This window comes from Anarhichas minor, unplaced genomic scaffold (assembly GCF_050575085.1).
Source record: "Anarhichas minor isolate MPS153535 unplaced genomic scaffold, ASM5057508v1 ptg000028l, whole genome shotgun sequence".
In the NCBI taxonomy this organism is placed as follows: domain Eukaryota; kingdom Metazoa; phylum Chordata; class Actinopteri; order Perciformes; family Anarhichadidae; genus Anarhichas; species Anarhichas minor.
Genome location: NW_027466474.1, coordinates 5,789,781 through 5,816,938, shown reverse-complemented (window position 1 = coordinate 5,816,938; position 27,158 = coordinate 5,789,781). Strand labels below are relative to the sequence as shown.

The 27,158-nt window shown below is 40.5% G+C and overlaps 1 protein-coding gene across 1 annotated transcript in view; it reads right to left on the bottom strand.

Moving 5' to 3' along the window:
- Positions 1-11,387: 11,387 nt before the first annotated feature.
- The window catches only part of kdrl (kinase insert domain receptor like), a 39,761-nt gene continuing 23,990 nt past the window's right edge, over positions 11,388-27,158 (bottom strand). Inside the window, exons 19-30 of the mRNA XM_076103371.1 lie at positions 25,614-25,727; positions 25,373-25,461; positions 25,070-25,223; positions 24,248-24,345; positions 23,437-23,559; positions 23,018-23,129; positions 20,871-20,970; positions 18,101-18,206; positions 16,365-16,489; positions 15,697-15,775; positions 14,604-14,707; positions 11,388-11,571 (exon numbers count right to left, since the gene is read on the bottom strand). Coding sequence (XP_075959486.1) covers positions 11,388-11,571; positions 14,604-14,707; positions 15,697-15,775; positions 16,365-16,489; positions 18,101-18,206; positions 20,871-20,970; positions 23,018-23,129; positions 23,437-23,559; positions 24,248-24,345; positions 25,070-25,223; positions 25,373-25,461; positions 25,614-25,727 — 1,388 coding nt within the window. The remainder of the gene's footprint in view (positions 11,572-14,603; positions 14,708-15,696; positions 15,776-16,364; positions 16,490-18,100; positions 18,207-20,870; positions 20,971-23,017; positions 23,130-23,436; positions 23,560-24,247; positions 24,346-25,069; positions 25,224-25,372; positions 25,462-25,613; positions 25,728-27,158) is intronic.

Sequence of the window (27,158 nt, the reverse complement as noted above, 5' to 3'; positions counted from 1 at the left end):
GATTTGTACAAAAAAACGATGAAATTTAACGAAACAGCAAAGGGAATAATGTAGCCTATTTTAAGGCGACATTGTTTCCCTGAAACTGTTAAAAAACAATCCTTCTGCTCTTTTAGTCCAAATTGGTTCCCAGTGTGAAATACGACGTAGTTCCAGTCTGTCTCCAGCTTCACATTATGTGTCTCTGTTGACAAGATGGTAAAGATACTAAGGCCTTCTTGACGTCAGCCAACTCCTAAACTCTTGGAGATTTGCATTAAAATGAGAGTGAGTGGTGCGGTAGGCCCAGCTGTCCCCTTGCGTCTGTCCCGCAGCGCGTCATCACCTGACAGTGGGCCTATCCAGAGCAGGAGTCCTCCACGCCATGAATAAATCAACACCACGGCCTATCAGCTGCACAGACCGGCAATAAACCGAGGCAACACGTCCACAAACGCACCAAGCCAAAAAAGGCCTGTGCGTAATTGCGCGCAGATATATTTTATAATATTGGAAATGTTAGAAGCATTCACTTACTAGAGGCAATTAATTGCCCTTTGCATTATAGAAGAATACAGACAGCAACTTATTTTTCACATTAGCTCAATAGTTGTAACTCTCCAAACTAAATCCAGAACATCCAACACATGGATCTATTTTGGGTTGAAAATCTGTTATTATGGGAATTCAACAATTTCCAACCACGCTTCACACGTAAATCCTGTTTAATTTGTTGAGAGATTCACTTGCAAACTAGGTGCAAAGTATGAGAGGCTTTCTCTTCAAGCAAGCAGGACCTTTCATATTCCTTGTTCACACCTCAAGGTCGCACTTCACAGCTAATTCCGGTTACAAGGAAACTCCAACAACCCCCTCTGTGACAAACAGCGGCCCTCCACACATCAGTCACCACCGTCTCCTGAAATTACAGCGAAGTTATTTTTCTGTGTTCGTGCCTAATACGTGCCATGAATCTCTAGGAACTACAAGTTAACTGCCCGATTAAAATTGGAGTTTGAAAAAAACGCGTTTGGACACAGTTCCTGTAAAGTTTATACTTTATATTGCCATTGCTCGATACAAACATGCGCAGGGAATTAAATGCATTTAGGCCCAATTCAGTTGATGAAACAACAAACTGAGCATAAATCTGAAAAGGCCTGACACGTTTAAAACTCATTTCTCAAAGCACGTTTTCTCTATTTCATTTCAGGCGCAAGTCTGCGCTGTACTGTGCGCCTTTTGATCGTCATACACCATCTGCTTCTTGTTCTTGTTCTTGTTCTTCTCGTATTTTTTGCCATTTCTTGGTATGTTTGTGATTAATTTGACAGGTGTCTCAGGGCCTCTTTAGCAGGCTGCCTAATTGGCTTGTCTATACGTCATAAATGCTGACTGATGTCTCTGAAGTATCTGTTTATTGACCACAAAATATTTATGAGACAGTTTCATCAAGTTGGCCGCTGACAGTCACTTCTCTGACTTGTACATAATTCAGCGTCTTGACTGTCGGTTAGCTGTCTGTTTAATGAAGATATCAAGTATGACATTTTCATTTGTTTTCCTGGCTTTTTGATGGCTTTAAAGTTTACAACTTGTCACAGTCACGTGGCCTACTATAAACACATTAAGATGTGTCTGTCAGAAAAGTATGAATGAAGGCCTTTCGTCTAATAAGTGACTGAAAACTGTTTCTTTTCAGGGTGTTGTATGAGACTTAATGCAGATCCATGTTAGTGAGGAGAGGGTCAGGCCTTTTGAAAAATAATTGACTTATTGAGTTGCTTCGTGGCTTTCACGCTGTGCATTTTATGTCTTGATTTTAAGACCTCATTTGGTGGTTTTCTTTCATAACTTCATAACGTCAGTTGCATCCACTTTAGACGAAGTTACTTCACTGCATTGTTCTGCATTGGCACTTAGGTTACTTTGTTCGGTCTTGTAGTTTCCACAGAGCAGATTATTCGCATTCATTGCTGCCCTCTTGTGGATTTCTGCAGAACAACAGCTGGTGGTGATTTGAAATCTGTCTGAACACTAACTAACTAACTAACTAACCAACTAACTACATTAACTAGTATTGACTATTTCCATTCTTTATACTTCTGCTCCACTACAGTTCAGAGGCAAATATTGTCCTTTTCAATCCTCGACATTTAGCTAATAATATTAGACACTGGTTACTTTATTATACGAAATATCATCAACAAATACACAAGCTAGTGTGGCAGTGTATGAAGCAATTCATCCACCTCTACAAACTGCAACATTAAAGCGATATACACATAAATTCACTTCAATAACATACATAGACTATGGCAGTGTTACTTTTCTTTCACCACTGCTCACCACTCACTGGACTGTTGACCTCAAGAGGGCAGCCTGCACCAACAAAAACATTTCAAGATGTTCACCATATTGTTCACCACAGTCTCAGCACAACTATATTCAGGCTAATTTACTCGGAATGACAGGAAGTTACTGTAACAATACGCTGTGAGTTCCACATTTACAACCTGTTCTACTGATTTTAGGTTGTAGATAACAAACAGACAAACTATTCATTTTCAGGTGATTTTTCTTTACTCGTTCTATGATTATGCCATTAGACAATAATGAATTGGCCTTTCATTGAACTTATTATAAATAAGTGGAGCATAAAAATGAAAGAGAAACCACCTGAGTGTGCATCACTATCTTAATGCCTTTCATTTTGACGTTCATTTTGGAAATGTGTGGAGAAGAGTAGGCGTAATCACCAGTCAGATGTTTCTTGCAACATCCTGATGAGCAACATCATAAGAGGAAGTTTGAGGTGAAATCATTTTATGCAACAAGTGATGCTATGCCATCAGGTGACATTTCTTGAGTGACTGGCTCTGTCAGACCTTTTGTTTGAGGAGATCTCACACCAACCTTAATGCATGTACGCAGCTGTGATTCAGAAAATATGGCCATGTATCATCATGGCTGCTGTCTTTTAGCTCAGAGCAGTTCCAGTCACTGACACCATCATTACAGTCTGATGTTCAACAAGAACAGACTTGTTCAAAGATTAATGGAATGAAATAAAGTTTAAGTTGGTGTAAGCTTGTATACCTGACATTTATAGTTTATAACCTCAATAGCAAAGTCAGAGAGGCTTTCACGCATTTTATGTTTGATTCGCTGCGTAAAGTCGTTACTGTGAGGTTCAATTTGTGAACAGTCTGATATTTGACCAACGTTTCTGTCGTACAGTCTTTTTTATTTTATTTGGTGTTTTACAGTAAAATCACGTTTGGTGCATTTGGCTGAAACGCACAAAGTACTCTCATGAACAGACTGCATGTGGATTCACTAGATGGCGCAACTGAGTTAGTTATGAGCTGTTTCTGGTCTTCTCCTGGATGGATGGGTGAGTTCATCTGTTTTTTCACCCTCAGAGGTCTGTGAAGTTGCACAGATGTACAGCTCAGTATATTGAGCTCTTACAAAGTGCTTTGTAAAAAGATTGACAAGATGACTGCGAGAGTATCCAGAATGTTTTGAAGACTCATGCTGGGTTTTCTGGTTAAGACCCAACTGCACTGTAATACCAGTTAGACAGTCAGTCAAAATGTATAAAGCCTGAAAAAGCACAATCCCAGTAGTCTCTCTGGGCAGCAGAGTTACAAACTTTACATCAGACTGATAATCACAAGTAATCCCTGTTATGGAATTTGTTGTTGAAATTCATAAATATTTTTTTAATGAATTACTTCTAACCCATTTTGTCTTAAAATGTCTATTTAAAACTTAATTCCAACGTCCACATATGTGTATCTGTAAGTGTATATCTTACTGGTCTAGCAGGGCTGAGTCAACATTTCATACAGAGTGATTTATTTTTCTGTCACAGCTGATGGAAGCAGCACAAACAGGGAGGACCCAAATCCAAAGTCAGAGACTTGAAGATCCTTTTTATCAAACAAAAAGTCTAAAAGCAAACAGAACTCATAGCATCATGTAGCAACAAAGACCAACTGACAAGAGGAGCACAGAGACTAAATACTCAAGGAAAGGAGGGCGTTAACGAGGGACAGGTGGCAGCAGGGCTGAGGAGCAACAGGTGAAACTCATAAGGGCGGGGCCGACAATCACACAGGTCGGAAGTAGAACAAGACACGAGAAAAAGGACTTCCACTAGAATAACTCCAGAGGTCACATTTGCATACTTGCATACTTCAACATGTGACGATGGAGAGACGTGAACTCACTGTCTCACTCACTCAAATTTGTTATTGAAATACAAAGAAACAAACGTCCCTTGTTTCCCCGAGCTCAGCATAGCGTACATGTAGTAGGTCAGTGACAGTCAGCATAAGAATTCAGTTTGTTGCATAACTTCATTGATGTTGTTAAAGTGGCCACAGCGTTTCTCCGCAGGAAGGGAGGCAAAAACAGGACCATCTGCTACTATTTTTAGAGATACTGCCTGCATGGCTGAGACGCATGCACGATCCTTATTTTGTCATCTGCAATGTAAAACACATGTGAGGCAGGATACTGCAAACACAAGCCATGTTCGGGTGTTGTGATTGATTCTTTCAGGAGATGACAGAAGATGCAGGAAAGTTTGTGAAAAATGTTTGTTTGTGAGCTGTTATTATTATTATTTTGATATTATTTTAAGAGAGAGAGGATATTTTCTACATCCTGGGGGCACAGGTGTAGTAGAATATAACGTTTTTTAAACTTTCACTTTGACATTATTCTGTGGAAAAGGAGAGCATTTGAATCATTCGTTGCCTAGACATAAAGAAACACGAATAAACATTCACACAGGAAGTTCCCTTATATTGTGAAGGCTATTCTTAGGCATGCTAACGTGCTCAAAATAGCAATGCTAACATACTGATTCAAAGCAGATGAAAAGTCAAGGGATCAGCAAAGTCATTAAAATTGATCCTGACTGAGTGGATGACGTGTGGAACAAATTTCGTGGCAATCCGTTTGTCTATTCAATAGTAGTTTTGACGCTTTCAAAATAAGCCACAAATATCAAACTCATGGTGCAGAAGAGGAAAAGTCAGGAGGATCATCAAAGTCAGGAGGATTCATCCTCTGGGGACCATGAAGACCTGTGCCAGATTTCACAGCAATCCATCCAACATTTGTTGAGATATTTCAATCTGGACCAAAGTTTTGAACCAACTGACATATTTACAATCTTGTGCCTTCAAAAAAAGAACCAAAACTGAATAAACAAACTACCTTCATTCATATAAGGTAGTGTGGTAACCTAAGGCTTTGAATGCCATTGCAATTGTTTGCATAGAGGCACAGACAGGAGGTTCTGATGTCCCACAGTTGGACTCATCAAAAGGGATTTCAGTTCACTAAAAGCAACAACGGAGCTGCAGCATTTCACAGAAAATGACTTACACAAAAAAACAAAAAACAAATGCATCTGAGCGCCAAAATAACTACGCCATGTTCACATTAAGCCACTGTGAACAGCATTTTTCCCAGGCCCTCCTGGGGTATGAGCACTCTATACAACCCCCCCCCCCCCCCCCCCCACCAGAGAGGTAAACAAAGGGGCAAGTGGGTGAGCTGGTTTCACTGCACTTTAGCCTTTGAATGGGCATTGATGAATCTGAAGACTCCCGAGGGTGCAGGGCTGACAAAGTTGTGTTGCAGTTCTCCGGAAACTATCAGAAGGCCGATATTCGTTGGTTCTGTGCCGCTCATGTTATCACTGAACCACATGTAAGCAGGAGGTGATCCGAAGCTCTGGTCTTAACTGATATCAGTCTGTCATCAGTAAACAAACCGGAGGGGAACACATGCTATTAATAAAGTAAACATTGTGCAGTATCAATTTTCTTTTTTTTAAACTCCACTAGCATGCCAGCCGGGGAAATTAAAATGAAGGCTGACAACACAAGCTTTCTGGTGTTTTTTGTAGAAAGTGTTTTTAAGAGATCAAGAAACATTTTTTTAATCACGTTTGATCGTTGTCCCTCATTCACCACACATTTGCTCAGCTGGCATGAAATGCCACTTTTTGATTTCCTAAAGTGATTCTGAAGTTCTGCTGCGTCAGCAACATCACAGATCCCCGTGAGAGTTCACAGGGGGAGTCACCAGGTGTTCCTCAAGTTTGTTAGGTTCTTGATTGAATTCTGTGACGTTCACATCCCCAGAGGATGAACCCTACTGACTTTGGTGATCTTCTGACCTTTCCTCCATAGCGCCACCATGAGGTCGACATTTGTGGTTTTCAGTAAAATGTCTCAACAGCTATTGATTCGGATGGATTGATGCAGGCATGTCATTTGAAAGTGTGCATTGGTTTAAGATCAAATACCTTCGAAACTAATGACATTCCCATCATCCTCAGCTGTAGTTTGTGTTTGGTGCTGATTATCAAATGTTAATATGCTAAATTATGATGATCAACATGTTAAACAGTATATGATTTGATAGTGATAAGTGCAGACAGGAAACATGGGTAGAAGGACAAGTTCAACTTGCAACAAAGGCCTCCGGTTGGAATCAAAGCCGGGACGTCGCATTACACAGCATGCATGTCAACCACCTGGATGTTCATATTTTACTCACTGTGGCTGAGTACAAAAAAAGAAGAAAAAAAACAGCCAGTGGATTATATTTGTTGCCTTATTATATAGGTTTAATCTTTGAATTGATATATTTTAATCACACTTTTTTTCCTCCAATGCAGCACATTCATGATGGGACACATTCACACCACCCAACATATTAACAACATATTAAACTGTTGCTGATGGGATGTGTTTGTTTTTTCCTCTTCGCCCTTTGAACCACAGTGGTGCTAAAGCCCAACATAGAGATATAAAGAGTCTTTATTTAGCTGTTTGTGTTGTTGGCTCAGACTTTTCTTGTTAAAGGTGAAGTTAGGTATCTTAAGGGGGCAGCATCCGGCTCATTGTTTTGCATTTAGGTGAGAGGCACGGATGTGGCCTACCCACCATTCACCTCCTTGGGCAGGGGTCTGGGAATAGCATTGTTCAGCTGCTTTGTACTGTTTGGTCGATGGCCCCAAATCAGTGCATGATAGGATTTCAAGCTGCACATGTTCTGCCGGATGTTTTTTGATGTAGTATCCGACGTTAATTCATGAACACTTCTTTTTTAATGATCAATGGAAAAAAGTGTTTTGCAGATCTTGAGAGGAGGCTGTGGAGGAGTTCAAGGAGGGGGGAGGTTTTTTTCCTGCATCATGCAATTGTTAAACAGTGAGAACGAAGGCAGACTGCACAGTGGGTGAAACAGAACATTTCTCATTATGATGCCTGATATTTTTCGGTAACTATCTTGACTCACATCCTTGTATGGTGACAGATTTATGCTCCCACATGTTTTATTAGAAATACTTCTGACCACGGAACAATAGTCAAGGAGTTATTTGTCATCGTATTGGGATTTTATTGTTCAGTGGTGTCTATTTCCCGCAAGGTGTCTTGTTTTTTACACTGACAACAGGTTCACATTATTTTGGTCTACTCTCATGGCAAAATGTATAACGGCTTCAAAAAATCTGTGTCTACAATATTTGATTATGCGACTGTGGCTAAGTGATTATGCGACTGTGGCTAAGTGGATAGCAGGGCCGTCCTTCAATCAGAGGGTCGGCGGTTCGATCCCCGGCTCTGCTAGTCGCATGTCGATGTGTCCTTGAGCAAGACACTTAACCCCAAAATTGCTCCCGTAGCTGTGCCTATGGTGAAGAAATGTGATAGAATCTGAATTGTAAGTCGCTTTGATAAAAGCGTCTGCTAAATGACTGTAATGTAATGATTATTATTTATCCCTCTATTTCTCATGTGACAATCTTTTTTTAAAAGTATTTCCTGCATGGGTTTGAGACAGTTCATCTCTTCTTACTGCTATCAATACCAATGCTACTACTAATAACAACAACAACAACAACAACAACAACAATAATAATAATATTGACCTAAGCACAGCAGCAGAGATTAGTTGATTAATAAGGGCAAATATAAGCAGAAGTGATGTACAAAATGCAATGTTTGATTCTATGGTTTCCTCTTCATCACGTGTCATCTTTGATGAAGAGGAAACTGGAAAGGTAACTTAGAACAAAACTCAAGTGCTGCACATATGGACAATTTACCTGAGTGTTTGAATTGTATACTACTTTATACCTCACTACAGTTAAGAGGGAAATATTGCACTTTTTACTCCCCTATAGTTCACTTTTTGTATCTAGATTATTAATACTAAATATAACATCAAACTCATTTTAATCTTTGATTTTATTGAATTAGTAGTTAAATAAACAGCTTTCACTCAGCTGCCCAAAGGAGTTCAACCCTCATACGTCTGCCTGTCTGGAAAAACACTGTGTGTAGATGCAGACACACAAACCTGACAGTCAAGAATACCCCCCCCCCCCCCCCGACATCCTTCCCTTGTTTGTTTGTTTCTCATATTCTGGGAATAGTCGGAGGTTGTTGTTATGTGTTTGGGTGTAATGTTGGACGCTCACCTGACAGTAAACAAAGTAAATCCTGTCAGGACAAGCGGAGACAGTCGAGGGCCCAACCTGTCCTGTGGCGTGTGGTCTCCTCGGACACACCCAGTGCCGGTAACCACGGACAGTGGGCTTCCCATAGGAAGCCCCGTGTGTGGCGTCCTCCGGTCGTGAGCAGGATGATTAACGGTTCCTTCCTTTCCTGTTCGGAGAGGCATTGTCCCGGTGAGCAGACAGGCTGCCGACACCTTGTCCTGGAGGAGGAAGTGAGTCTCTCACAGTCCCAGGAGCAGCAGAGGGGCTGATGGCACGATCCAATCTAACCTTTTCATTAAGAATAATCAAGGAGCATTGAATCAACTTGGTTGGAGTTAAAAATAGTCTGAAGCCTCTGTTCACATCTGTTTGAGCCGGGGTTCCCAACATGTGGGGATGGGATCCTCTAAGGGTGGCAGGATGAATGATGAGGAGATGATTTACAGGAAATAGATCAAATGTTTCTACAACACAACTTCTTTTTAATTTTCCCACTTTACTTTATTCATTTTTTTTTTTTTATTAAATAGTGAGCTACTGGATTATTTTACTACTTCAAGCCTCTAGAAACTATTCAAATTATTTGAATCAGTTAATTAAAGAACACTCATAAAACAAATGTTTGTTTTTCAGAAAAAGTAATCAAAACACAAAATAAATGTGCACAGATCTATGAGGTTTTTAACTGAATTGTAGTAATTTTGAGCATATTTTTGATTAAGTTAAACAAAAACATGGTGACATCGTAACAAAGCTAAGAGTCTACAGCCACGCTGGCAGCTCTGTGAGTCATTCTCACTGTAACATAGATAAAGTATTAGACACATTTACATTTTGATCTGAGTATGGCAATAAATGGAAAGTCATGGAATCACAAAGACCATTGATGTCTGCAACAAATTGCAAGGTAATCTATTGAATAGTTGTTGAGACTTTTTACCCTAGACCATAAATGTCAACCTCAAGGTGGCGCTAGAGGAAAGGTAGTCAAGGGATCATCCTCTGGGAGTCATGAATGTCACCTTAACACAAGTATTTCAAGCACTTATGAGTCGAGACGGCAAGTAAAGTATAAATATATAGATCTTTATTCATTTACTTACTTCATATGCTCAGTGTTAACAATACTTTCATCAAAACTAACAGAAAAAGATATAGGAGGTTCTATTAATCATGGTTATGTTTGAAGAAATGCAATAAAATCCTTGAAATGTTATGTGACAGCAGTCAACAAGTGAACATAATATGACAGATATTGCAAATGTTAATTTCCTACTAGGCACTAAAGTTAAGAGTTAAATAAAAATGAAAAATAAATTGGAAATCTTTGTAACATGTGACCCTCAACACCGTTTCACAATAATACACCTTTAGAATACAAAAATTATACTTGATATAAAGTATCAGTGCATAATCACTTCCTCTCCACATGAACACAATTAATTGGATTTGGAAATACACTTTATAGTTTACAGTTTACTCACTGACAAATACTGTTTCCTTTAGTGGTCAACAAGCACCAGCTAGCTGCATTTCTACAGGGCATGCACGCTAAGTTTGGTCCTCAGTACTTTCGATACATGCCGTATTAGAAACAAAATGCTTGATTTTACAGGTTACGTAGTACAACTGGTGCTCAAGTCACACAGGTAGCCTGCCCTGCAAGCTTTACTAACACGTAGCACGAGACGAAGGACACGTTTCCCTCAGCTTTACTACACAGCAGCACAAACAGCATATACGTCTGGAGTGAAGTGTTGGGATATTACATGTTGATATGAGGAAGACTGAGCTGGAAAATCCTTTGGTTAACTTTTAACTATGAATGGAAATGAATAAAACAAAACTGGATTACTACGTGACAGTGTTCACAATCTAAATAAATACACATACAGAATCAGATTTTATTCTCACTTTCTTTTCAGTTTGACCAAACACAAACAACGCAGCGTTTGAGTTTCTTTGACACCAGATGGGGGCGGGAGGAGGAATCCACATTTACAGTAACCTTTCATTTGAATGCCTTCACGGTCGAGCTGTAACGTTAAATCTGAAGCCACCTGATCTCACTCTGAGCTCTACCCGGTTTCCTCCATTAAGCTGTGATTTTACAAAACCCAGAGAGTTAAAAAAACATCCACGACTACACGACAGAGTCCCTCTGGGTCAACCTGAGTTAGTTGAGCTGATATTTTTATGGAGTTAAAGGAGCAATGACACCTCAAATAAGAGACTTTTTCCATAATTAATAATCAATATCATATTGTTGTCCATCTGCTTTTTTGCCTTGAGCAAATCTGAATATAAGTGGATGTAGCTTCATAACAAAAATATTTTCTCTTTAAGTTTTTTTTTTACAAATTAAAAATGTTCCACTTTTTGAATACAATTCAAACAATTCAAAAAAAGTTTCAATATAAACTTGAAAAGCCTGAGCGGTCCTCTCTCTCTCTTCTGTTCTGGGTGTTATTCTTCATCTTTAAAGGCTGTAGTTTGATCAGATCTGTAGTAAAGTGGGACACATTGTGGTTCGTTTTCACAGTATGACAGAAATACCTGAGGCTGTTTCCAGCTGTTTGACATATCACAGTGAATGTGGAACGGACCAGCAGCGTTAACGTCGGCCTGCTTCTGAAAACTGGAACGGAGTCAACAGTCTACAGGTTTCCTTTTGCTGCTCAGCAGACGCCCTCACAAGTTGGAAGTTACAGTCGGGTAGATTCATTTCAGAGCGTCCTGTCTAAACACTTTAAGAGGGAATCTCATGGTGTTTTCCTCTCAAACTTTGCTACAGTCCAGAGATAAGAGTCCAAAATAGAGCAAAGGCCTCCAGGCTGTCGTTCAGACTCTCCAGGGCCGGAGCAGGAGCTTACACAGGTGGGGTGGAGTAGCGCACCACATAGTTGTAGTCAGGCGGCGGGCTGTGACACTCCAGACCAGCGTCCAGGGCCGAGTCGTCCAGACTGAAGTCCAGAGAGGGAACAATGAGAGGGAACTTCTCCTTCTCTGTGTCGCTCAGCACAGACTCTTTACTCTTACTCACTGCCTTCATCCTGGAAACACAAAGAGACGCAACATAAATATACCAGGGAAACAATAATAAGACTCATATGTAAAGAGAGTTGTGCAGTCCTGCTTCCTTCAGCTCAGAAATGAATCAGAATTCAAGTCACTTTATCTGGTACTGATTGAGAGATGGTGGGTCTTGTTTCTGGTCAGGTTTTTTATGTCATCTCGCTTGGACTGTTGCAACTTCCTCTATACCTGCTCCTCTCTACCTGCCTCATTCAGAAATCAATCTCACGTCTCCAGCTTGTTCAAAATGGTGCAACTAGAATTCTAACAGGAACTAAACACAGAGACCATATATTACCATATTTTAAGATTTGACTGTTTGTTTTTAAAAGCACAGAAAGGCCCAGCCCCTATCTTTACTGCTGACCTTTTAACTCTTTATGAGGCGAAACGTAGCCTTTGATCCTCAAGTCTCTTTTGGTTGTTCCACGAGCCAGGCTCAAGACTAAAGGTGACTGTGCTTTCTTCATTAGGGAGTCTGTACTTAAACTGTCTGAGGAAATCAGGCGACCCAAATCAGTTTCATCTATTAAATCCCTTTAAAAACACACTTTCATAAATAGGCTTTAATGTGAATCACTCCTTGTCCACTTATCAGTTGTGATCTGTGCTTATCTCTGTTTGTTGATGTGATTAATTGTACCTGTTTACCTTATATATTACATTTTATTTCTATGTCATTGTTGCTGCTTTTGGGGGTTTATTGTACGTAAAGCATCTTAAAGTACAAAATACTGCTCCATCTATTATGATCACAATTTTAAAACATTTACTTTCGAGTTAAAACAATTAGTTGATTAAATAATCTACAGAAAATTGATCGGAAATTATTTTGATGATTAAATAATCATTTTAAAAGTATTTTTTAAAGCAGAAATGCCAAATCCTTTGATTTCAGCTCCTCAAACGTGAGGATTTAAATCCTCTCTCTTTTGAGCGGTTGTAAATTGGACATTCTCTGGGCTGAAGATGTCACTTTAAGGCTATGGTAAAGTCACCATTTATAACACTGTATTAACAAAAGATTAATCTGTTAATCAACAAAATAAATGGCCATATCCTCAGCCTTGTACAATAAACAAATACAGAGACAAATACAACAGACAACAAATCAGTTACACGCTGACCAAGAAATGACACAGGACCTAAATCTTGTGTCCTCAGTATGTGCTTCACAAAACATTCAATGCATATATTTAAAACATATTACTATAGCATCTTTTAAATTATGCTGAAGTAGCTTTTCATCTTTTAAAAAAACGAGACAATCGGGGTGGAAATTAGTGCAGCCAATGGGTAAACAACCAGCTGTGCACTTTAACTTATTGTGAACAATATCAAGTTTTTTTCCCAAGACTACTAAACTTGATCGCTCTCACAATAGAGGTCTGTTTTGATATTCTTTAATTTAAGAAATTCCCCTTGTGTAAAGCTGTACTATCAGACAACCCTCCCCTATTCACATATGATGTAATCAATCATCCCGAGTCTTTCTGCTTCATTTGAGCCTCAGAATATGAGTAATTGCCGCTTATTGTCTTTGGAGGTTGCTACGGGCTTCCAGAGCTCCTCTCTGGGGGCCAAAGGGTCGGAGCCCAGCGGGGGCAGTGGAATGTTGGCCTGATGAATAACTACCTGATGAATTAGCCACCAAAAAGACTTAGCAATAGTACAGTATTGCCTTGCCAATACCAGCCACAAGGTGGGGGCACAACTGGAAATTGAGCAACAGGAAACAACAACAACAACAACCAGAAACAATTAGCTGATTAAAAGTTTGAGGCAACTTCCTTGGAAATATTGTTTAATCTATTAAAAGTTGTGTTGTGTGCTACTGTTTAAAAGAAGTCAGGCTCGATTAGAGGTGAAGGCCGAGGGAGCGACAGGTGGACTTCAGCTTAACAAAAGCAGCACAGGGCTATAGCTAACAGGGGAGGCCTTTGTAAACCCTCCGAAGTTCAAAGGTGGCAGTGATTGAGCGGTTGCCCAGCAAGGAAGTCCTCCCTTCAAAATGTGAATCATTCTCTGCATGCCCGGGTTGATTCTTTCTGCCACGCCGAGGCCCCGATGACACCAACAGGCCTGTAATGAGTCTTATAGCCTCAGAAGTTACTTCCCCAGCAGTTGTTTACATGTTCCCTCTTAATAATGTGTCAGAACTTTTATGGCGTTTACACTCAATCACCTTAAACTGAACAGAGATTTGGGATACAATATTTTCCTCCTTTAAATCTTTTAAGTGGAAGCCACAATATGTAGAGACAGCAGAATAATAGCAACATGTTTAAAGTGTAATTACTGAGTTCAGAGGTTTGACCCTGTAAATTAACCCTGTCATTGAGCTGCAGTAAACTTAATATGTAAGCCTCGACACCAACAGAGACCCTCATAAGAAAAAAGATTTACAGAAATGTGACTGATATTTGACTTTATCCTCAAATAGCCCACAAAGAGAGAACACATTGTCTCTTACCCTGGCGGGATCCACATCTTAAAGTCATCAAACGATCCGCTGGATTTTGGGGTGTAGACTTAAAGCCAATGTCACTCCTCCGAGATCATTTGTTACCTAGCATTGCATTTACCAAACAGCCATGACTCATAATAAGTTAAATCAGACTGGGAGGTATCTCATTCAGGACTCCTTTAGTGAAAACAAAGGGGTTTTAGTGTGCGCTCTTAAAACAGCCAAACCTCAAGTGATGCTTCCACTCAGCTTTTGTGCTCAGTCCTTCAGTTTGTCACCTTCAAGCTTTCTCCCTCCCACTTCTCCTTTGTGCCACTGTCCCTCCCACATGGCTTCTTTTCCAGACAAAAGAGAAACTAACCACTGACTTTTTTTTAAGGCAGAAGAAACTTGTGTTTGTGTGAGTGTATGACAGTTATAGCGTCTACATTCCAGCACAGCGGGGAGGTTTCTAAGCAGGTACTTTGCAGTGTCTTCTTGTGTGTGCTGATTTGTCACTTGCAGGGCATGTTGAAGGGGTGCTGTGTGGTGTAGGGTACGTACGCCAGAGCCATGATGCTCAGCGGTCGGCCTGCCAGCGATTCGAGGCGCTTCAGAGTCTCCATGTTGTCAGACGACAGGCCCATCCCGCTGTCTGACTGACCGCCCTGATGACGATGCAGAGACAGACAGAAAGAGGATAGTTAAAACCCCTTCTTTGTTATCTGAGGTGAACAAATAACAAATGACATCAAAACATAAGAAAGTAAGTAAGTATTTCTATAGAACTTTTAAAAACCAGACTTACGAGGTGCTTCACAGGTGCACATAAAAAACAATACTATGTAATATAAATCTACGGTAATGGTCAAACATAGTGAAATAAAATAAAATATAATCAACAACATAAAATCCATGTTTGTGTGAGCTATTGCACCCAAATTATGCGTAAACTAGCGGTTCTCTAGTCTAGAAAAGTGGAAGCAGCAACACCGAGCCAACGGCACCGATCGAGCACCGCACTAGTAAGTTACACCTACAGGTGTGCTTTCAAAAACTTATTTTTAGGACTGTTTTTGGAGTACATTTTCACCTTTATTTGATACTTGACAATCTAACTATTAGGATGCCCTTAAAGCTGAAATGAGACTCATCTCCTCTGATAGTGAGGGAGACTTTGTCCCACAGTGTTTGGACCTAAAACACTCAGTAACAGCAGTGCAGGGAATCCAGACTGTTAAGATATTTTTGGCTAAATGAGATAGCATAAAGATTATTAGTCAGTGTTGAAGTAACGGATAATATGGCCAAATGTTGGCAGAAACAAACTGAATAAAATTGGGCCAAATAAAGAGCTTTGTGGGCCTCCACATAACAGCCGGGAAGGAAATAAAATGACTAAGTTATCAGCTTTGAACGCTCCTTTTAAAAGGTTGAAACTTAAATCAATTTTAAAATTCACCCTGAACAACAAAAAAAGTGATATACTCTCATACAGTTCAACTGAGCAACTATAAATAACTACATTTATGTTCTAGGGTGAAGTTTCTATTTAACTGTCAAAATTCCTGTCAGCTAACTAACCGCGTGGTTTAGGATGAGTTAGAGCGCAGATTGTGCGTCTGTTTCCAGTTTCAGTCCAGAATGAATAACTCACCTCGTGGTTCTCATTCGTCCCGTCATCCATGGTAACCTCGTCAAAGGTTTTCACACTAGCAGGGCGGATCTTGATGTTCCTGGCGAGAAAATATTTCCAGGGTGAGTCTCAAAATGTCCCTAAAATGTTCTCTTTCTGTTTCAAGAATCCTTTGATTACACTGGAGGCAAGAAGCAAAGTTCAGCAACAAAACCACAGGAACTTAATCACTTAAAACAATAAAGTGCAGCATCTGTGACGTCGTACTTTGAAAACACACCTTGTTTACTTTGCATTTCAACACTCAGAGGCTAAAACGACTGCTTAATTTAGCTTAAAGGCTAACTGTCATTACTGCTTTTCAACACCTCATCAATAAACACACTTGGAGGACCTGTGAAAACCAAGACCTCAACTAATATTATTTTAAGTGGACATAAATCTTGAAGCTGGCTCAATGGTTTTTGGGGAAATTCCTCACAGGAGCAACAATACTGTGAAGCTCTCTGGCCGTCAAGCTGCTGTGTGTACATTTCTTATCATGAGCCAATCAGGACTCATTGTCCTCAGGTCAGACCTAAATGTTGTCCTGGTGAGTTTAGTTAGAGTGTGACAGGAACAATAACACTAGAGTTTCATTAGTCTATTTCAAACTACGCAGCCAATGAATAAATGATCCATGTTCTCACCATGTGCTCCCTGATTCGCGGTGGGAGACGGGTCGTGTGGGCGTCTCCTCTGACGGCACTGTGGCGGACGGGTCTCCCAGCTTCGCCAGCAGGGCAGTGTTGATGGGTATGTAGTGCTTCCCCTCCTAAAACAACCAAACAGACACAGAATATCTAAGAGTGCAGCCCCAGGACGCAAATTATAAAGAGAAGAGAGGCTTGTGGGTCGATGTTGTGTGCACGTTATACAGAGACGCACATCCACAGGCTGTGGCGAGCAGCCAAAGAAACTGAGGTCATGCTCAACATACCCAAAACAATATACTTTGTTCATGAAGTTGGTAGAGGCAGCAGAGTCTGTGACCAGCCTTCCTGCACTGTAACAATACCTTCATTAATAAGATTCAAACCCCTCCACTGTTTACTCTGTCCAGCTTTCACAGACTCATCTGTAATGCAACATGCTGCAGTTTTCATGTGATGTCATGTGTGGGCCTTGTCTTTATCTCTTGTTGCTCCACACAATCTACAGTCCTGTGTAGTCTTTGCAGCTGTGAAATCTAATTCATTTTCTTTGTGTGTCTGTAATGTACATTCTGGACAAGAAGCCTGTTCTCTTTAGTGGCTGGAAGTGGAAACATGACTTTGGGCAGCTTGTGGATCCTGATGGCTGAAAATAATCCGTGTCTAGTTGGGACTCTGTTCCGTTTCCTGTCGTCTGTGATAGTTATTGCTCTACTATCGTCAAGTTTCACTCATCTTCTTCAAAAAACATGTGAAGTTTTCATCACTTTTGTTTAAAATGTCAGCGGCTCATTGAGTTAACCTATTCTGCGCTCTGGGGAGGTTCTGGTGAAAGCTTCAAATACATGGTTCCTATTCATTTGAATGGAGAATAGGACTAGATGTCCATCTGATCCCATGGAACACCTAACCAAACCTAATCTGTTTTCTCTTAAAAGCAAAGGTGTAATCAATAAAACTAATGGCAGCTAAATTCCATCCAGCCGCTTCAGCTTCAGCATCATGGTATTACACACTGCTGCGGCTTACTGGGAATAGATCAGAGCTATTGTTAGTCTTGGTAAAGGTGTCATTTCCCTTCAGTGTAATATGTTTTCATAATAATCATATGCAGACTTTTCCTCTGGTGCATATTTGTTGACCGGATTAGAGCCAACAGCTGTAAAACTTTCTGACAGCCTTGTAAAATCCACAAACTTCCAACTGTTTGCGACATTTCACAACCATACTAGACGATGTTATGTTGCGTCACACTAATAATTACATTGTTTTTCCATGTGTTTTGAAGTGTGGTTCCTCTTATAAGACCGATGTGGCCATTTCAAAGAGAGCCAAGTGTTTGTGTTGAATGTTATTTCCCCTCTCAGTTACTCTGAGCACCCCCCTGGGTGAGACGCCGCTTTGAATCTTCTTTCAGCGGCCAGACTCTGATCGGCGATATTTGCAACTTTTGTGACTCATTATGCAGAACTAGTGTTTTGTGAAGCCAGAGTATGATCACGATTCCTTTGGTGGAGATTTAAAAATATATAAATTCTGTTTCAGTATTTGTTATTTACTGAGAAACCACATCCATAAGTCTCTTCGGCGTGTCTCCTTCAACTTTCAGTTTGAGTTCACACCAGAGCTCAACAGCTGCTGATCATAAACGAATGATTCCTGCTACTGTTGAAACACATGTATGACACATCATATGTAGAGTTCAAATAGTAACTCTGTCTTGTCTACCATACCTGTTGCACGCTGGCCTGAAGCAGATCTCCCAGCTGTTCCACTAGCTCAATGAAGGTCGGTCGCTCCTGTGGCTCCCCCTGCCAGCAGTCCAACATGGTCTGATATCTAAGAGCAAAGAACACACCACTGAACACAGACTGCAAGATGGACAAACGCACGCCTTCAGCGTACTGGATGGACACTCTAAATGCCAAAGACAACTAACAACATACAGTATATTTGGGTTGATGTATTATAACTGTGAATAAGCACCTTTAAAAAGAATAATATTAACTATCCTCAAGGTTGGTAGTCCAATAAAGAATCCTTGTTGCATTGAGCGACCACATCTGGTCCACCTCTAAACCGACTGTCATCGAGAATATTCATGCACACCCTGTTTTCTTCTCAGGTGATCCTGATCCTGAGCCTCTAGGGCTGTCTCTGATTCTCTGTTGGTCTTGAGAGCACACAGCCCTGCTTAGGTCTCTGACAGGCTGTCAGCGTCTCCGCCCATATGGGAAGACTCTGAGCCTTAATGTGAGTTTCCATCACAGTGACCTGTCTCATTTTGTGGAGACATTTAGAAACAGAGCACCATGGCTGCTGTTTAAATTACAGCATGTTACTGATTGGGAATGATGGGGGGGTGATGGATCCCTCTCCGGTTTCTGTTGCAGCAACCAATACTTCCCTACAGATACCTTAAGTTTTATGTAAATATAACTATTGCGATTCCCTTTTGGCATCATATTAGTCAATCTTGGACTTGGAAAAGCAGATGGTCTGATGCTGCTTTATTAACCCCCCCCCACCCTCCGCCCCCACCGAGCGGCTGCGAATTCCCACGTTAATGAATGTAGAGTATACTCGTCCAGGTGGGAGCCCTCCTAATGGTGACAGGATGTGGAGCGCCGGATCACAGCCTTTATGCATATCATTGATGAGGGGAAGTAGACACATTGTATGACTGCACAATTTAAACCACATTTCCTGCCTGGACCGCAATGAGAATACCCTTCCTCCGCTTGCTTAAGTGTGTATGTGTGTGTGTGTGTGTGTGTGTGTGTGTGTGTGTTTGGAGGGGGATCTGTAGAGATTCTGTAAAACTGAGCTACTTTGTCCAGTTGAGCAACTGTGGTAGAATGGGAAATGAGCATCCTATTTATTGACCGCCCCTCTGAGCAGCATCCGCTAAATTCCTCTGCAATGCATCAGGACGGGGAATCTTATTCACAGATGGGAGACAACATTCCTGCTGCAGAGGCACAAATTGTTTGCTCAACACTGTCTGCAACCTCCTGTGCATCATTCATATATTACGAGTTTGGGGTGAAGGTCAAAACCTGGGCTTACAAACTCGTGTGATCAAGTGCAGACCCGTCCGGGGAATCTGCGGAATTCACCCCACTGACTTTCATTTACACGGATATCAGCAGGTTTTTATCTCAACTTTAAATCAGAGGCAGGCCTCACTGTCATACTCGTGCAAAATATATAATCTGGCGGTTACATTTTTCCGAGATGGAAAAACAAGAGATTCTTGGCACCAGTCGGTCTGCATCTACAGATCCTCTGTTCTGAACAACAGTCTGGATTAGATTTTGTGTATCGTTTCCAATCACTGTCATCTTTGCAAAGCTGATGAATTCATTCAGTTAGCTTTACTTGGCACAAGCTGCTTAAAAGCTCTGGACCTTTGGATATCACATCATTATTAAGCAGAAGTGCTGCATTATGCTTTCAAAACAAATAAGATATGTGGACTATATGAGTCATTTTAAATTAAAACCAGACAAAAAGTCAGCACACATGTTGGCGGGAGAGCTCAGACTACAATCGCTTGGTCTGGCTGTACATTAGACATAAACGTCGAAGTACTCCTGTTACAAAAATAGTTCTCCTAGCTGCATCACTGACTGACAGCACTGATACCACAGAAGAGGACTCTTTGTTCTCCCACAGATATTTATGTCCAGCACCATCCAACAGCCCTCACTCAAAAGAATTCTCCAGTCTCTCCAGAACTCTAGACATCGCATTTAGACGTGGTGCTCAGTTACATCTGCACCACTGTCAGTCAGAAAAGACTGCAGAGCTAATCAGTAGCTAATGTTTCCTCCTGCTACATTCATGGCAGGATTACCCATGATTCCTATCAAGCACACCTCCTGGTGCAACCACAAAGAGGGAGAAAGACACAATGCCTCCTCTTAGGTTTATATCGATATGGGAAGCTTTTACTTGCTGCCGATACTTTCTTGGAATCTTTGAGGAGAACATACAGCTTGGAATATGGAGCTGGCTGTGATAAACAATCACATCGACTTCTCCAGCTATACAAGTATGAACGTTATAAAGATTAAAATATTATGATAGTTCAAACAATAAAATGTTTGCACCCCTACATTTTTCAAAGACAGATTCCCAGGATAAGACAGAAAAACAGCATATCATTGTATATACTGTGCATTTTTTGCATTTTTATTTTTTATTCTATTTTATCTTATTTTTTATTATTCTATTTCTTCAAATTCAATATCTGCTCTGTTATTTTATTGTACTGTATATATTGTGCATTTCCATACGTAATATTTTATATTTTACTCTATAAATTGCTGCAGCTACAAACTAATTTCCCCCTGGGGATGAATAAAGTTTATATCTATCTATCAAGTTAATGCTCCCAAACACAGTCCACTTCACTGTTCCCTTAAGGTGAACAGCATGCATATACGTTTTTACTTTTATTTGTTGTTTTCTGAAGAAATTGTTAATAGGCATTCTTACATTTCAGAGGAAGAGTATTCTGGTGCTCTCATCCTGGTCCCCTCTTTCAGCCTGCAGCAAAATTCTTCGTCAATTTGGACGCCAGGGTACGGAGAGGCACCTGGGAGAGGAAAGAGGGGGAGAGGTTCATTACGTTATTTGTTGTGCATAAAACAGGCCATACAACGTATATTGGGAACCGATGCAACACTCCTCCATCCCATTCACCCCCAGTCTCCGTCATATCCCATCTTCAGCAACTCCCTTCATCACCACACCACCAGTGTCTAGAATCCAGGGAGGAATATTCCTCATCTAACCACAGCATCATTACCCCTTTTAATATACTATGTCATCGCCAAAGACTCTTCACTATTCATCTCTTCATGCATGTGTAATAAATTATTGTTTCACTCCAAAGAAGTCTCTCCTGTTTGAAATGACCTGTGTTTTATGACGATACAGAATATTCTCTCAATCTCATCCTGATAATCATGTATATCTAGTATGACAAACACAACTCAGGCCTGGTTCACCTTTGGGCATCAACACTATTCAAAGACGTTTTGGCATATTTAAACCCACAAAACGCAACGGACTCACTTTTGGTTCACAGATAGAGCTGAAAAACACACTTTGGTTACCCTGAAACTTTTGACCTCTGAACGTGATCAGGCTGCAAAGCTCACTTCTTTGCCATTTTTCTCGGTCATTTTGTATCCTTGTTTCCTGATTTATTTTTCCGAGGCCCCGCTAACAGCACCCAGATGTGTAAGTGTTTCTTTAATGGAAAAAATGTGGTGAGAATGTGTCAAGAGTGAAAAAGAGGGAGAAAGAATCCAAGAAAAAGAAGGAAAGACAAAAGGTAAAGTATCATAATGACGTCAGTGTGCTTTACATTTAAAAGAATATGCAATTTGACACACTTTTCTTTCAACTGCAGTGGGTGACGACACCATATGGCGGTGATTCAAAAGCAACACAGTCAAAACGTACGGAAAAGAAATACATCCAACTTTGGTTACACTTACTCTTATGTTTCTACTGCTTCCCATGGTGACATTTAAACATACAATATTTCACGTTGAGTCTTGCTATAGAAACATGTGGTGAGCTCTGTGCCACGGTGCACAGGCAATCATGGGCCGGCACACAATGCGGCCTTAAAGACTGCAGTGGTTTCACAGCAGGGGAACACTCTTACACTGATCTGGCTGCCTGGTTACAATGAGTTTGTGTTGCCAGCTGGGACGAAACGGATAACGTAAATAGGAGGTGTTCTCTCCTTTTTAATGTCCCATGACTGTACTAAAAATCACAGACGAACTTCACTAATGTTTGAGTGACATGACAATAGTTTTCTCAGGCTGACAATGTAAGCCAGACCGTTTTGTCTGGGGCACAATTACACAGAAGAAGAAAAAGACAGTTATTATCCAGTGCATCTGGTGAGGCTGTAAAGCAGGGGGCACCGAGCGAGTCCACCGAGCTAGTAGAGCTCTCTTCTTCTCACGGAACATCTCTGATAACAGATCCCCGTGTTTGACTGAGATGCCAGGCTTTATGCATAATGTGGGGACGTTTAACATAAACTAAATGTGAAATGAATGAATCACACAACATTCCAGGGAAAACGCTGTATTGTCAATAAAACAGTAACACTGCAGGGACAAGCATGTAAAGGGTCACGTCTATCTGACGAAAGACTCTTTCACATGCAGGGACCGAACCAATCACAAGACTCTGCTGATGCCATATTTAAATCCAAGACATGTTTACGGTTTAGCATTTACGGCTAAAACATATCCCCGCCATGTTCCTAAAAATAATAAGAGACGTCTTCCGCCGGGTACATGCAAATCATCTTCTTCAGTTGAGTTTTATGGTGGTTGGCATCCATAAGTGTTGCATAACTGCCATTTGCTGTACTGTCCCTTTCCCTATCTGTTCGAGCTTCGCCATGGCATGTGGGAAAATGCCGATGATGACAATGGTCCTGAATGTAGCGCATATGTGTATAGTGAAAATCATTAGCTGTGCCTGTGAGGTTATTCCAGTAATCTACCGAGAACTATCTGTGAAAGAGGCTTACGTCTGGATGTGTGATGTTTGTATAAGCAGGGTGTGAACTATAAAAGTAACGGTCAATACTGAGCCATGACACTTACCCAGAGAGAAGATCTCCCATATGAGAACACCAAACGACCAAACGTCACTCTGAGTCGTGTAGATCTTGTCAAAAATGGCCTCAGGTGCCATCCACTTGAGCGGCAGTCTGGCCTGTGCAGATATTAAGATAAGAAATATCTCAGTGGTGTGGACATCTGACTAATTCCACTGTCACATCTGTGGAGAGCCAGTTGGTTTAAATTGTGTGATCAGGTACTGCTTTTGATTTAGCTTATTTAGTTTCATAATCTAGTATTCAAACAAAGATTCCCAAGTACTTCACTTTTTCTGCCAAGTCAGTGATAGCTTACTGTTTCACATGTTATCGATTAATGAAAATGCTCTGAGTATTTTATTTTGTAAGACAGTAAAACTCAGACAGCTGGAAAAAGACTTGACTGGACTTTAATAAACTTACATCTCCTTTGCGCACATAATCCGGGTCTTTGTAGATGTCTCTGGCAAGTCCGAAATCACAAATCTTCACGACATTATTCTCAGACAGCAGGATGTTCCGTGCAGCCAAATCACGATGGATGCACTAATGAAAAAAAGGAAGCAACAAAACCGTATTCAATGCAACATTTTCTGCGTGTGATTGACTTAACGGTACTCTGCGTGCTATGAAGCATGGCTTCTTGCAGAGCAACATGTGGTCAAGTCATCAGTAGTATTACAATAGGAGATGAAGTGTTCCATATCCAGGTTAAGAAACAGGTTATCTACAACAATGGCATTCTCATTCAATTCATTCAATCAGTCCCATCCGGCCTCCCCAAAATTATGAATGACTTGAACAATGAATGATATCTAGACTGATAAGCTTGAGAAACACTGGAGTCACAGTAGAGGCAAAATGGTTTACACTTACATTTAAGAGAATTTAAATATTTTAAGTTGTGTTTTATTCATTCATTTACATTGCAGAAACCTTTAGTATGAACTGCATGTAACTACAACTTTAAAGATTTGACTACTCTGAGCTATTTTGCCTCTACTTGGACACTTTTCTAGTTTAAACACTCCAGTTACAGTAAACAAGGGTGAGCACAGCGATCCTTCACCATACTGAGTAACATGTGTCCAAATTATAATAATTATCTGATAATAAATATCAAAATAACATGATATTTAAAAAAAAAAAAGCACAACACTTACACCATAGATGTATATGCAGCTGTTTAAAATAAAATGTCGTGATAGATGTCTGATTTATGTGAAGAAAATACCTTGCGGGAAGCCAAGAACTCCATGCCTTTTGCAACTTGGAAACTGTAGCAAATTAAATCTTCCAACGTCAGGACTCTCTTATATAAATCCTCAGATTCTGTGAAACAATAGAACACAAAGTTTTCCCAGTGAGACAGATTTTTCAGATTGGATATATATGGCTTATACACTTAGGACAATGATCCAAATCATGCAGGTGTTTTTTTTTTAATGCAGTGAACGTGATCAGCAGCTCTTTGTCAGATAAATCAGAGAAGATGAAACAGTAACAAACTAATACACATAATCTTAACAATCACGTACGCGTCTCCTCCTACACAATGTCTTTAAAACTTCCTTTTCAGACGAGAAATGAAAACAAATTACAATTCCTCCTATTTTTCAAATGTCAGGTGAAACGTGTGGTTATGGGCCCAGCGTGCTGGTCGGGGGTCTGAGAGAGGAACTCACAAGGAGTCCTTCCACTGGCCCACCTGAGTAAACAGCTAATCAAACCAGAAATAACACATCAGGAACAACATGGCTGACGTGCCGTGTCCGAGCTGGAGCCACAGAGCAGAGCAACACTCAGGTCAGGACAGGAAATAAACAGACGCCTCTGCAGACTCAGTGGGGTGACAGTGGCTCCTGCTGCAGTGATTGTACTGCTGAACAGGAGGAGGAAATGTCCTATCAGACTCGGGCTAGAAAACAACCTGAGGGGAGCTTTCATTCCCGGGCAGGAGGGGTGGAGCAGAGGTGAGAGGAGGGGGCGAAGAAGGAGACAGCAGGAGGGACAAACAGAGGGGGTTGAAGGGAAGCAAGACGTGGTTGGCCTTTACCTTCTTCCTCTTCCTCTGAGTCGCAGTAGCTCTTATCTTCGATGAAGCCAGAGCTGGCTGAGCTTCCGTTGCTGGCCACGCTCTCCAGGCGGCGCTTCATCATCTCGCTCAGCTCGCAGCCTGATCCTGACGACACCACCTTACCGTCCTGGCTCTGACCAGCACACACACATATATCATGTTAAAATAGATGAGGGTAAACACTGCTGCTGACATGCATCATGGGGCTTCTCTATATGGTTGTAAAAGCAGTCCATCATTGCTCACAATGCTGCCAGAATGATCGAAAAGTTCGTGACTCACCTTGTAGACGAGAAAGTCATCTCTCTTGCCTCTCAAATAGTTGGACAAGTTGCCATATTTGCAGAACTCCACTATCATCATCAATGGGCCTGTTAAAATGGTGTATCTCTCATGATTATTCCTACATCATGTGATAGTTTAAAGTTAAACTGACAATTTCTTCTTATATATTATATTTTCTATACCCAAATATTGAAACAGTGGGACCACTTTTTATGACTTCCTCAGTAGTAAAGCTCACCTCCAGGCTTGGTGCAGGCTCCCAGCAGGTTGACCACGTTCAGGTGATGGCCAATGTGGATCAGAATCTTCAACTCTGACATCAGAGCTTTCCGCTCATTTGACGTAGCGCCTCCTGTAATAATGCAAACACATGAAGAACGTTTTCAGCATCGATTGGTGTATCAAACATCCTGACTTAAAGGATGAACATTTTCACAATAAATTTGATTCTCATTGTGTTTCATTTTCCTTTAATTTTGTTTTAGGATCACTCCAACAATGTTCCGTTGAACAATTTGAACGCTTGGAATCCAAACTCATTGAAAAGATAATAAGAAACAGATTTTCCCTTTTATAAAGTTAAGATGAAAGACATCAAACAAAATGAGACCACCTCGCCAGATGATTCAGTTAAGATCGTACGCAAAGATAACTTCTGTGAAAAATAAGCAAGGTTGTAAAGATATTTTATACACAGGAGGGAACAAACGTTGTACAAACAATCAAACACAGAACATGTAATCGATATTTCCTTTGAGTTTCGTTTTTTTGGAACTGGAAACACAACCGTTGGATACATGGGGACAATAATATACGACTTGCTAAATACCAGCAGGTGTACATATACAATCTGAACATACAGATGATGATATTTTTTCCAGCCTTGCCTTGCCTTGCATTTCACGAGTAAATTCTGTCTTCGTTTGCATGTGTAGCGAGAATGTGGGGAAAAAATTTGTTAGATGGATAACTGGGGAATTTCATTTTGAGAGTTCATTAAATATGATGGAAAAATAATAATATTGCTTTAAGCCCAGCGATATGAAGAGGCTTGTTTTTGATGGAGGACATCCTCAAAGATGAATGCCAACAAAATTTAAAAAATAAAAAAGGGAGGCGCTCACATGTAATAACCAAATTTAATAAGTTTGAAAAATGATTTAACTTTGAATTATGAAAATTAAGATTTAGGGGTTGTTTTATGTTGCCTTGACTGCCCTGATATTTATGAGCTCAAGGCTAAAGCAGCCAGGGAGTCTCTAGCTAAACCACGGTCAATTTGAGGAGACCTGCTGCTTTACATTAACTTTGACCTACGACTAACAGCCAGAGTCCTCTCAGAGAGTCTGTGATTTATGCTGAGACATGCTTAATGATATGATAGTGACCAATACATCTAATACATAAGCCCTATTCTTCATGATCCGTCATCCCCATATCTCTGATGACTGATGGTTCTGCAGTTTGCTTCTCTAGTCATAACATTTTCATGAAAACTTTTCAGCTTGTTGGTTTTACTGTTTTCATTTTTGATCCAACATTTGTTGTAAATATTTGGAGAGACGGAATGGGAAAATATTTCTTCTTTAAAAAGACCGGAGACAGCTGATAGTTTCCAAATGTTGGAATCTCTAAAATGGGGAAAACATGGGTTTTATTGCTCATTTGGTACTTGCATCTTCAGCTTTGGAACTCTTCTTCACCTGCAGATTTTGGACATTCTGATCTGAGCTGTCAGATCTGCACACACTTCATCTTTTTTATCAAGAACAGGCTTAGAGAT